The sequence below is a fragment of the Acomys russatus genome, chromosome 3 (genome assembly GCF_903995435.1).
Source record: "Acomys russatus chromosome 3, mAcoRus1.1, whole genome shotgun sequence".
NCBI classification, from domain to species: Eukaryota; Metazoa; Chordata; class Mammalia; order Rodentia; family Muridae; genus Acomys; species Acomys russatus.
Window position 1 is genome coordinate 38,477,374 of NC_067139.1, and position 12,789 is coordinate 38,490,162.

At 49.5% G+C, this 12,789-nt stretch overlaps 1 protein-coding gene across 4 annotated transcripts in view; it reads right to left on the reverse strand.

Moving 5' to 3' along the window:
- The window catches only part of LOC127212071 (core histone macro-H2A.1), a 61,817-nt gene that overhangs the window by 5,967 nt on the left and 43,061 nt on the right, over positions 1 to 12,789 (reverse strand). For 2 of the 4 annotated variants that reach the window (XM_051172233.1, XM_051172232.1), the window contains exons 6-8: positions 10,245 to 10,335; positions 5,828 to 5,917; positions 3,723 to 3,897 (exon numbers count right to left, since the gene is read on the reverse strand). In XM_051172233.1, the coding sequence (XP_051028190.1) occupies positions 3,723 to 3,897; positions 5,828 to 5,917; positions 10,245 to 10,335 (356 nt within the window). Of the gene's footprint in view, positions 1 to 3,722; positions 3,898 to 5,827; positions 5,918 to 10,244; positions 10,336 to 11,935; positions 12,036 to 12,789 lie in introns of all 4 variants that reach the window. The other 2 variants (XM_051172230.1, XM_051172222.1) reach the window with 1 other exon arrangement.

Consider the following 12,789-nt stretch of genomic DNA (forward strand, 5'->3'; position numbering starts at 1 on the left):
TCGCTTATTAAGGAAGGCCTGGAACAGCAAGACTGACTCATTTACCACAGGTCACACAGCACAGCAACAGAATGCTAAAGAACAGACCTTCTATGGGAGGTAGGAACAGTAAGCATGGCTGGTTAAGCTCTGATCTGAAAGCATTGTTAAAAACCTGTCTTGTCTCTACTTTGAGAGGGGCCCTGGCACCTATAACACATCCAGTTCTATGACAAGTTCTGTAGCATGACCGCACACTTGTCTTTGCAGATACTTGCACAGCAGATGGTAAGGGCAACTCTGGGTCTCACGCTGTAGCCAGGCTGGTCTCAAACTTGCAGCCATCCTCCTGTTTCAGTCTTCCAAGAGCTGGTGTTGCAGGTCAGCCATCACACTCAGCCTTCTGGTCTACGCATGGTGCTGACAAGGTTAGAGTAGAGGTGTGCACTCTGTGGAGACAGCCACCCACCACGCTGTCCTGAGACTCCCAGCTCTCCTATGCTGCTCGGCTGAGCTCCTGCTGTGGTGTAGTACCTGCAGAGTGTGCTGGCAGGCGTGAGCAGGCTGCAGGCACAGGTGTGAGCTTTCATTATCTTCTGCTCAGGAATCCTTCACGCTCGTCTATACACTGTAGGGCCTAGTTTTGGCCCCTCATCCAGAGGTCCAGGAAGACTACCTGTGTGGGCAGCACTGAGGACTGTGGGACCACTGGCAAAGGAGCCCCTGTTGTTCAACACTGCACATCGGCGAGAAACAGAATCTTGCACCTCCTGGCCAGGGCAGGATGGATGGGATGGACTCCCTCTGCCATCACAGTGGGGAGCAGCAAAAGGCTCCAGAGAAACAGGGTCAGCAACAGCCAGTGACAAGCCAGAGACCGAGGTCACTGAAGATGTGCGATCTTGGTGTGGCTCAAAAGGGAGAGCAGGGGCCTCTGGTCTCTTTCTTGTGAGGGTTGAAGGGAGTGCTTGGCAGGAGCTGCTTTTAACCCACAGCGCAGAGATGGCCTTGAAGGACAGCCCAATACAGGGCTCAGTCAGTCACTGTCCTTACCCGTCCTGCCTTGGAAAAAGGAGGGACAGAAGTCTAAAAACTAGGACAGGCTTCCTAGGGAAGGCAGGTGGCTCATCTGGACACACCACCTGTCAGGACAGATGCCCAGGTATGACTTCATGAGATCTCAGCCGCTGACGGCTAGAACCTCTGAAGTGCCCTCACGATGCTTCGGCCTGGCCCTGAGCTTTGCAGGCTGCTGGCAGAGAGGATGCACTCTCCAGTGTCCTCTGAGACAGCACTGTCCTATCCACAAGGGAGCTTACAGAGCACTGTCACTGAGACAACCTCACCTTCGAAAACAGCTGCGCCCAGAATGGCTGGGCCTCCTTTTCACAGTGAGGGCTCATTTCTATGCCATCAGTCAGCGGGTGCATGCTGGAGCCAAGACTCAGCTTCAGCTGAGCTCAGAGCTGCCTGAGAGACCTGAGGAGTGAATGGCCTGACCTCTCCACTTGGCTGCAGGACTGTACTGTCCCAGTACTGGTCCTCTGTCTGACTGAGAGAGTAGGTCTCATAAGCCCACCTAGAGCACATGGTGCTGGGGCAGGGCCTGGCTAGAAATGCTTGTTTTGGTGTTTTCATTCAGCTCCATCTTGTATCAGAGCTCAGCAACAGGCCCTGGGATGGGAGGCACAGCATTCTGGGGAATAAAAGCACAAGGGGTTGAGGGCTGTGGTAGTTTGAGTAAAAATGGCCCTCATAGGGAGTGTCACTATTAGGTCACTGGGGGCTTTTGAGGTTTCTGAAGCTCAATCCAGGCCCAGTGTCATTCTTCCTGCTGCCTGCCGATCCAGATGCAGAACTCTCAGCTACTTCTCCAGCACCATGCCTGCCTGTGTGCCGTCATAATGACACTGGACTAACCCTCTCAAACTGTGAGCCAGACCCTGCTAAATGTTTTTCTTTATAAAAGTTGCCGTGGTTACAGTGTCTCTTCACAGCAATAGAAACCCTAGCTAAGACGGAAGCTGGTATAGGGACTGAGGTATTGCTGTGATAAACCTGACTGTGTAGCAGCTTCTTGGCAGAATGGGGACTTGGGATTAGAAAAGCAGCTGAAGGCTTTAAGTGGGGCTTAATGGTCCATACTAGTTTCAGAGAGGAATTTTACTATGTGGCCTAGAGGTCATTCTTGTGGTATTTTGGTGAACAATATGGCTGCTTTCTTCCCTTGTCCAAAAATCTGCCTGGAACTAAATTGAAGAGTTATGGATTGACAGCTTTGGCAGGGGAGATTTCCAGACAGCCTAGTAGTCACTGTGTTGCTTGGTTATTACTGGCCACACTTATGCACATCACAATGAAAAGGAGCAAGCTGAGCAAGGAAAAATACAAAATGTATGGCTCAAGGAAAAAAGGGGTGCCACGAAATTAAACATTAATGAGGAGCCTGATGCTAAGTGGAATAAAGGGGGTGGTGCTGGCAGGGCAAGACCACACCCAGTTAAGCTTCCAACTTGTGAAACAGATTAAAGAAAAGCTTAGAGCCAGGTGTGACAATGTGCAGCTCTAATTCAAGCACTCCAAAAGCAGAGGCAGGAGAATCTCTGAGTTCAGGGCCCTGGTCCACAGGACAGCCAGACTTAAGCAGTGGAGGAAACCATCAAAACTAGAAAGCTGGTGAAGATGTAACTGACCGAGGGGACCATGTTCCAACCAAAGCAAGCAGCAGAGCTTGGCAGCTTTGGTCACATGGTTCTGGCTTTAGAGTCAAGGATACCAGGAAAGGGTTATGGGATCTCTTTCCATAGCTAAGGAAAGCCACTGAGGCCACGCATGTGGCAGCGATGCCTTCCTACGGAGGCCATTGCGTGAAGGTGTGAGGGGGAAGCCTGGACTGCCCTGGAGATCCCTTAGGTCGCTAGAGATGCCAGAAGCTTGGAGTACCTGCTAAGGAGAGCTGCTAACAGAGAGTGGAACCAGCCCGAGAGACGGAGTGTGTGTCGCCATCAACAAAGCTGAAAGAGCTGAAAAGCGCTTTGACATCAGCCATGGAGATGCAGAGTCTGGAGTTTGCCCTGCTGATTTTTTGGCCTTGGTTTGGTTCAGTATGCCCTCACTGTGCTCCCTTTCCAAAGAGTAATGCATTTTTTGTGCCATGATATGTTGGAAGTATGCAATCTGCCTTTTGAATTTGCTTTTACAGAGTCTTACTGTTAAGAGACTGCATGTGTCTCAGAAGAGACTTGGGACTTTTAAACAGGGTTGATACTGACAGACTATGGAGACTTGTGATGTTGGACTGAATGTATTTCTGCACTATGATAGGACTACAAGCCTATGGGGACCAGGGAGAAGAATATGGTAGTTTGAATAAAAATGGCCCCATAGACTCATAGGGAGTGGCATTATTAGGAGGTGTGGTCTTGTTGGAGAAAGTATGTCCGTGTATCCTACTGTACAGGTGCCTGCAGAGGCCAAGAAGCATGTTACTCTGGAGCTTGAGTCACAGGCAGCTGTAAGCCACCTGAGGTGGATGCTGGGAACTCTGAAGAGCAGGGTGTGCTCGCGATAGCTGAGCAGACTCTCCAGCCCCAGCACACCACTGTTTACCTTGGCCTTCTGGCAGAAGCAAGGCTTGTAGGCAGCCTCAGCAGGCCTTGCATCAGGTGACAGCTCTCTATTTGGGGACCATGATTGCAGAAAATACACCAATGACTAACATGGCTGCACTCTTGTGCCCATACCTGCCACTGCCAATGGATGGGAAGGCGATGGATTTCAGCTTCCTGTCATCAGCTAGAGCCAAGCAGTTTTTCACCGTCTTTTCTAGAAGTTCTTCACACTTGTCTGCACCCCAGACTGGACTATTACAGTGGATCACAAACTTGGCAGGCAGGCCGTGGCCTGCACTAACAGCAGCTGGAAGGGACAAGAAGAAACACATGTCACAAGAGGCCAACCCCACACCTGCTCTTCTGCTCTAGAGAGATCCCCTAGCTGCCTCTGTGGCCTATGTCCAAGGAAGACTGCAGCTGCCTCCCTGCTATGACTCCAGCATCAACTTGAGCTGGAAAACTACTCCTCAGGCATCTCCCCATGGAGACAGGGACACTCAATTCACTGCTACCAAGAGCTGTAGCGGAATGTTGGCAAGCCCCTCTGCCTCAGAAGGGTGGGGCCTTACATACCAGTTCCTCTGAATGTCAGTTAGTGTGTAACTACGATGGACCTCTAACTCCCTGCACAAAAGACAAGACAGCCTTGGACCGCGAGGCTTTGAAAGAGGCAGCCTGGCTGTGTGACTGGATCCTGTACATGATGACAGAACAAGGCTGGCTCTTCCTTGGCTGCAGGATGTACTGGTTTCCAGCCACACACCTCCAAGACTGCTTCGCCCCCATCACAGGCAGCCCGGCCATCTCCTGGAGCAGTTCTTGGCCCAGTGTACTGAAGGGAGACACTCAAATTCTTTGTTTGCTGGAGTGTTGAATAACCAGCACTGCCCCAGGGGCATCATTAAGGCTGTGGTACAGGGACAGTCAGTGGTGGCATTGGCAGCTGTAGGACTGTACACACCAGGTTCACGTGCTCTGGGCTAAAGGGCTGATATGAGTTTTGTCGTGAGGAGCATTTGAAGTTGGGACTAAACTGAGTGGGAAAGGGCTGGAGTAAAACACTAACAGAATAGCTCTCGGCAGGCAATGTTCTGCTCTCTGGTTACTTTTCAAAGCATTGTTAGCCAGGTGTAACCTCAGCACTTGAGAGGCTGAGAAAAGATCAACTGAGCCAGAAGTTTGAGAGCAGCTTGGGTAACAACAAAATTTTAAAATAGCTTAGAATCAAGACCAAAAAATGTTATTAAAACAAGCACGAATAACTTGAACCATTCTAAATCTAACAGCCTTCCCATGGTCACAGCTCTCATAGACCATAACATGTGCCAGGAGTCACTGGTAGGCCTACAACAGGAGATGGGTGGGTGCTGCCAGTAGCCCTGCTGGAGGGTGAGTCATCTTTCTCCATCCACCCTTGCACAAGGCTGGCTTTGGGTGGGCCTGCCCAGAGAGCTTTCTCTCTGGTGCTCTGCCCATTGCACCCCTACAGGAAAAGAGAAGAGGTACGGCATGGGTCAAAGTTCATGTTTAATTGCTACAGGACCCTGTACTAGCCATGCTGCAGCTAACATTTCATGATTAGGCATTTAGTCAAGATTTACTTTTAAGGCAAAAGGCCTTGACAAAATGGTCATCCAGGATTATAGAGTAAGAAAGGAAAAACAGCCTGAAATGAGGAAGGCGAGAATGTGTCTTCATGCAGAGCAGGTGCCCCTCCCTGCTTGTGAACCCAGGAAGCCCTGTTCAAACCTGCTAACCACCTAAGATCCCAACACTTGAGCTCTACTTCTAGATTTCAGCACATCACCAATCAACATCCCCAATCTTGTTCTTCCCTCTCCAACTAAAAATGGTGGTTATGGCACATAAGATATGCGTGTCTGTGTTGCCCAGGCTGGCTGAGGATGGCTCACCAGCAGGCTTGCAGGTGGCTCAGTGTCACCCTCAATTGTTCCCAGCTCTCAGATCTGTCAGGTGGTGCCGGCTTCTGTAAATAGCTCTCAATTTGAGATGAAGACACCAGATAGACAGAGCTACTAAATAATTTTTAAATTGTGAAGGTGGTTTTCAGGAGCCTTTAGTTGTGCTGCCTGCGCACAGGCTGTGTTCTAAGGGGTCAAGCTCACAGGTCATCCGCCTCTCAGACAGTGCCACTGTTATGCACCCTCAACTCTCAGCTCCTCCCTGCATTGTGCAAGCCACACCAGAGGAGCATAGTACTTTTCCCACCTTACCTCCAGCTACTTCCAAGGGCCCATTCTTTTTTCGAAGTTCCAGAACAGCGTCTACAAACTCCTTGCCACCCTTCTTCTCCAGTGTGTTTCCTAGGCAAGGGCAGGGCAGGGTCAGAGTGCCACCCCGTCTGTGGCATACAGACAACTCAACATGTCATGTGATTACATCCTTTAAGTGGTCTGAGCAGGTACATTTTTGTAAGGCTGCAAAACAGGATCTATGCCTTGGCCGGTGAGGGAGGGAAAACCTAGAAAGGATTTACCCTCTGCCAGTGGCTTCTAGGGACTACTGTTCCTTCTGGCTCCTTCTGCTGTCCCCTCTTTGGGGATGACTCAAGGGGGGATGCCAGAGATGTGAAGGAGGCATTTGTCCTTGGCAGGCATGCCTGGACTGCATGCTCTCAGTGGGCATGAGAAACTAGGTGGCACTGGCTTCCAATGAGCCTGCCAAGGTTTTCTTGTCTTAGGGAGAGAGGCCCCAAGTAAGGAGGCATGCGCAGGAGTAGCGCATGCTCCACCTACCACGCAGTCTGCACTCCTGGAAGGAGGTCAAGGAGAAAGTGTTCCCACCTGGCCACCTCTGGGCCAGCACTGCATGCTTAGTTCCTATTTTGCAGCTTTGGTGTCATATGTGAATTAAATAAACAAAGAAAAGAAAAAAAGAAAAAAATGGCCTCAGACAATATTTTCTTAATTACATTAATGATTCAGAATTGATTTAGGGAAAGGAGGGCAACATTGGAAGCAGAGCTTAAAGATGAACTGGCATTACACAAGGCTTGGAAAGGGTTGGCTGGCTGCTTAGGACCTGATTTTAAAATGTCTTTCTGAAACCAGGACCTGCTATGAGAGCCAAGATGACCAGCACCTGTGAGAACGTTGGCTCCACAGGTCATGTGGGCCACGGGTAGCAGTCTCAGCTGTGGCAACAGCAGTTTGTTGTGTTTGACCAAAACAGAGTTCTACTCTTCCTTAAGCTCTGGTTCCTCAGTTCTGTGCATTTTTTTTTAAAGTCCTTTTCCTCAAAGAGGATGAAATGCTTCCCTTAAGATTCATCATTTATCTTAGAAAGTCCAAGTGTACCTGGGTTGGTCAAGGTCTACTGGAATGTACCAGCCCAGGTTAGAACTGTCTTAGCCAAACCTGTCTTATGTGCATGCATGCCCCTCAGAGGTGAACTAGCCCCAGGAAGTGTCTAGAAGCAAAAGGCAATCCCTGGGCATTGTCATGGTTAAGACAGAGCCAGGGCTACTGGCAGGGACTGAGCCTTCACTGTCACTGCAGGAAGTCCATGGTGCATGGATGAGTGGAGTGAGCAGTCCACTGCCCAGGAGGGGGTCCTCAGCTAAGAGAGGCCTTGGCCTTGGGTTCCTGCAGTGGGAAACCATGTCCTCAGCAGTTCAGCACGCTTGTGTGCCTTTACCTCCACGAGAGCAGCACGAGCTTTATGCCAGGTGCGGTGAGGTCATCTCCAGAGACTCTCACCTGCTGCCGCTGCTGCTCCACGTTTAGAGCAAACTTCAGCACCTGAGTGGCAGCTGGATGTGTCCCGCATCTCGGGGACGCTCTGGGGCTCATGGCCCCACTCTACCACAGGTGCAGATACCACCCACATGTGAGACCCCATAGAGGTTCACCTGAAATGTCCATGCAGCTGAGGGACGGGAATGTGGGGTCCAAAGCAACTAGTTCATTAGTCTAGTCTTCCCTTTAAGCCAACTGAAGATGGGACACATATTTTGTTGCTGCTGCCTAAGGCTCATACTCTCTGTCACATCTACTCCTAGGTGAGGACTGGGCACTTTGAAAACAAAGCCAGCACTTCACTTATGAAGATCCCTCAAGTCCCTTTTAAGATATAAAATATTTCCTAAGAAAACAGGCTGCTTTATAATTAAAGGAGTTTTAGCTTAGGGAGAGTCTTTAAATTTTTTACTTATAATTAAATATTGCTTTAATTAGAAGTAAAACTGCAAGCTAAAAATATACTTAATGCATTTCTCAAACTTGAAAACTGAACCCTAGGTCGCAGGCAATCAACCCAGTCAGGACTTGACTCCTACACACACATATGTATGCACATGTTCATGTAGACACACGTGTACTTTTTAACAAGAAACAGGCCCATTTTCAACCATATTGTCAACACTCTTAATGTAAGGCTCTTGCTTTTTAGGCTCAACTTCAGGGTTAATCATAAAGCAATCGGCTGATTTGCCCCCAAGCATAAACATGTGTTACTCCCATGAGAACAAGAACATTATCTCATGCTTAGAAAGCAGGCATAAGTATCAGTGTTCAAAACAGCCTAAGCAAAAATTTAGGCTTGGACAATGTCAGGCTCAGCCTGTGGTCTATTTCACTGTTAGAAAGAACTTTGGATGGTAAGTTAATCACTGGGCTAAGCATTCCTGCACTCCAATCCCTTCTTCCAGCAGTCTCAGGACTCAGGAATTCACACCGAAAATGCAAAGGGTAGCCGTGTCTTCCTAGCTTCCTCTTTTTCCTTCTCACATCAGAGTGGGAGCTGGAGCCAATTGAGGCCACAATGGATCTGGATCATTACTGTTTTGGCGTTGTACAGGTAGGTATCTGAGGTCAGTACTAGTTTGGACTGGATCTCTAGGCAGAGAAGGCAGAGGCGGGCTTTGGAAGACTGGGTTCCCGCCTGGTACAGTCCTTCCTCCTACTGAGGGCTCTAGCTGTGACAGTGACGTGTGGCATGTCCTTGCTCACACTCTCTGACTCATGTTGCTATGACCACAGAAGATAGCGATCTCTGCCTAAGTCAAGGTCAAGTGTCAGCACTGTCATTATCCAACAAGGGGAGGACTGGGCTCTCTGTGGGGGCCACAGCTTGCTCCACATGTCACTCCCTAGCTGGTTGCAACCCTGTCTCAAAACTTCTACCTCATCCCCTATGGCCAGTTCTGGTAAACAAGAGCCTTTCACAGAGCCGGCAACTCCCTGGGCATGAGGGAGACACTTTGCCCAGGGAGCTTCCTAATACCCACTCCATCCAATACCCGAGATGACAGGATGAGCAGGCTTGAGTCATTCCCAGCTAACCAGACAGGTCCTGTACTGTTTATTTACTTTTCTCCAAATAGGTACTTCCTTCACATCAAGTTTTTATTGAGTTGAGAAAAGAACCATCTATCCTAAGCTACCTTCTTAGGAGGAGGTTTACTACCTGCAACTGGTTTCACTTTGGCATGGCACACTTAGCAACTGGCCACTTTCCATCATGACTGAAATCCAAAATACTTAGGAGAGTCATGAGCCCAAAATGCAATGTCTGAGGCAACGGTGACAGCAGCCTCTGCTAGTGACACTGAGCCAAGCTGGTCAGTGCTGTCCTGAGCTGTCTACCCAGTGCCCAGGACTCAGGGAAGTCTTCCTGCAGGATCCCTCACCTCATCCTTTAAGATGACAGGACTTGGTGCTGACTAGGACTATCACCACTCTCTTTGGAAGCAACCTTTGGGTGGTCACTCAGAACACCTCTCAGGCAGAGCACATCTGTGTCAAATCATAGATGCATACAACAGTGAGGTGGACAGCAAGCACAATCCAGGAGCTAGACACCACACACAGTGCTCTGCCTGTTCTTCACATCATCCTCATTCCCAAGTAGAGAAACTGAGGCAGGGAAGAGTGACATGGCCTGGTCAGATCCCTAGCCGTTATCTAGTGAAGCTAGGACTCCAGTTGCCTCTAGCTAGGGAATGCCTCCTCATGACAGAGTCCCTACACTGTGACCCTGCTATCCCAGGTCTCAGCATCCCTCATGTTCTCCTCTCGGCCTCACTGAGCAACTGAGCATACTGGACCCACAGCAGGGCACCAGCTGCCAGGGGAGACCTAGGCGCTTCCTGGGTCTAGGACAATGTTTCTCAAGTGCTGTCCAAGGACAGTTTATAAAATACACCTCCAATCTGACTGAAACCTGGAATATGGGAACACATTTAGAAAGGACGTTCCTATGTGTGCCTGAGCTGTGAGGCCATTCATAAGAGTGGGCATGCCTCTGACATGTGAGAGCTGGGTGGCCACAGAGTCTTGTGCACAGGAGTCATCCTGTCTGTTCTGAGGGGGGCACAGATGGCCCCACCTGCCTGTAACTGGAACCTCGGGGAACCCAGTCTCCAACCAAGCTGCACCTCGTGAGGCAGAGGAAGAAATGTTGCTGCTGAGCCAGTTTCCAAACCAGAAGTGCCCACGGGCAGCTGCGTGACGCACCTGGATGACCAGCTGTACTTCTCCAGTTCACAACCCAGGCACGAAGGCCCAGGAAGGTCAGGACGGCTGGAAGTGTGAAATGAATGCAGCCTGCATAGCTGTCAAAGGATCAAGCTGTCTGCGCGGCCGACTGACCATGCACACACACACTCGGCAGCACCCAGCTCGGCATTACCTACTTCACCACCGATGTAGAAGTCAGTGTTTGTCGGGTGAACGACAGCATCACTGTCGATCGAGGCAATGTCAGCCTGAACAACTTGCAACTATAACAGGTAAACAAATGTAGATCAACTGTGTTGGACCGAGACCCACGCACAGGTACATTTACTAACGCCCCAATGGCAGGGCTGTCCTACCTGGTCGATTCCAACATATGAGCCCAAGGGGCAATCAGTCCACGCAGTGTGCGCACATGTGGATGGGAGTGAGGACAGGAGGAGGAATATCAAATGGGACATGTTTAAATTAAACATTTGAATGACAAGTCCAAAATAAGAGAAACACACATATGAGATCATTTCCAAAGATTAAAAGAAATAAAACAACGAATGCCCCACTTCACCCTGCAGAAGCCTGCACAACGCTGGCACCCACTGAGGAATTACAGAAACATGGCATCTGCTTTGAAAAAATGTGAATTGTCAGGCCAACCACAACATGAGCTTCTCCATTCATCTACAACAGTCAACTTGTAGGCACTGATTTTTGTCATTTTTGCCTCCTTCGAATGACAGCCCAAGAAAGCGGCACAGACACATGTACAGGGCATATTTTCTCCTTTTCCTTGAATGGCTGGAAGTGGTTTTTCCAGGCTTTTCTCTTTCCCAGAGAACCCTTTCAACACACTTAAGACAGAATCATTGCCATTTATAGCCACTGCCCTTCTGCTCTACAGACGGCATCTGGACAAAACAGGTGGAAACCGAACCCCAGCCAGGACACTTTTGAGCACACTGCTGTGGCCTGTGGGTGGGAGTGGGCTCCTGATGAGAAACCTGTCCCTGTCAGGACAAAAGCAGTTGCAGTTGGGAGCAGATGTCACAGAGAATACACTGTGGTCAGGGTTAGGGATGGTACAGCCCCAGGGCATCTGGCAGTGTTAGGGATGGTACAGCCCCAGGGCATCTGGCAAGCCTGTATCCCTCAGGGGCACTTATGACTGGAACTGACAGTTTCTCATGAAGTGATGAGATTGCAGGGGTGGGCCACCTGTGGGACCTCACACCTTGTGCTCAATGTCTGCCCTCGCCTGCATAGGGCAAACTCAGGAAGGGAGCCCGCCCTTCTGACTAACACTCTCCAGCCACACTGTGTGCAGGTGGCAGTTGGTCACGTACCACGTGGAAGAAAGGGCTGAAGGACAGAGCTGGTAAATTGCTTATGAATAAAGGAAGCTCCGCAATATAAAATCCAGCTTGCCTTCCTTCATACACACTGAGTGTCATACTGACCAAAACTTAAATGGAGAAACTACTGTTTTGTTGTTACCTGAGATTTTTCAGCTTAAAAAACAAACAAACGAATAAATAAATAGGAAAAAAAAAAGAAAGGAAAAAACCCACACATTTTAAAATCCCTCCCAAGAAACCAGCAGTCAGTTTGATCATTATGGAAGAGAATTTAGATGGTGACACATCTGCAAAGCAGGGGAAGTAGCCAATCACAGTCAATGAGACTTAAGAGAGCGTCTCCATTTGGAGTGGTCTAGAGTGAGTCAATACTCAAGGTCTACAGCTAAGTGCCAATCAAGGATTGGGGATTTGCCTTGACCATGCTGAAGTCTAGGCAAATGAAAAGCCTAAATTCTGGGTTCCATAAGTTCTCATCTGACGGCTGGTGGTGCCAAACCCCATCCCCAATTACCTAGGTCATCTTTAAGGTCAATGTCAGCATTGGTAGGATTGATTATGGCCTCCACCTCAAAGCCGGCTAAATTACTGATTTCACTGTGAATAAGGTTCAGCTGAAAAGAAAAGCACGAGGTGGGAAATAACAGGAGAGCCGGCAGGTTGCAGAGGAGTGAACCTAGACACAGGGAGGTAGTGGAGTGGAGGCTTGCAGTGCGCTGGGCACAGAGAGAAACAGGGAGCTGCTGGCTGATGTGGATCTACTTCAGACACAAGACTCCGGTGCCACAAGGTGCTGAGAGGAAGCAAGCTAGGTGGGGCTCAGAACCTGCAGGTGTCGCTTAGGGTGGAAGGGAAGCACACGCCACACTGGCCTGGGAAGAAAGCTGGCAGTTTTCTTCAAAGGAACTTGTAGCCATGTGACCCAGAAGCAAGGTGTTCAGTGTGGGTGGGGGAAGGGGCCCTGTCCTTGGGAACTAGGGCAGTAGAGAAATCCTACCTGGCTGTGTGCACGCCTACACTGTACCACTGTCCTGCAAGTGTTTGTGGGTCTTTATGGGTACCCTCAGCACTGTCGCTTCTGGTTGTCCCTCCCTGCTCCCATCTCACTCAGGAGCAGCAGAGAACAAGAATGGTCTGTTGCTTGGGAACATTTAATTTTATATCTGGTGACACCCAGGAATAAACCCAAGTGGTTCTCCAGAAAGACAATGTGTTTTTTTCAAAGAATAATCTTCACCTCCCTGGTCAGCCTGCACTGAAGCCATTGGCTTCCTTACACACTCCTGGAGTTGTGTCTGCCTAATCAACTGTGTCTTTCTGAAGAGCTATTGACCTTTCTTCTACTGTTGGCTCTGTTGCCATGGCAGC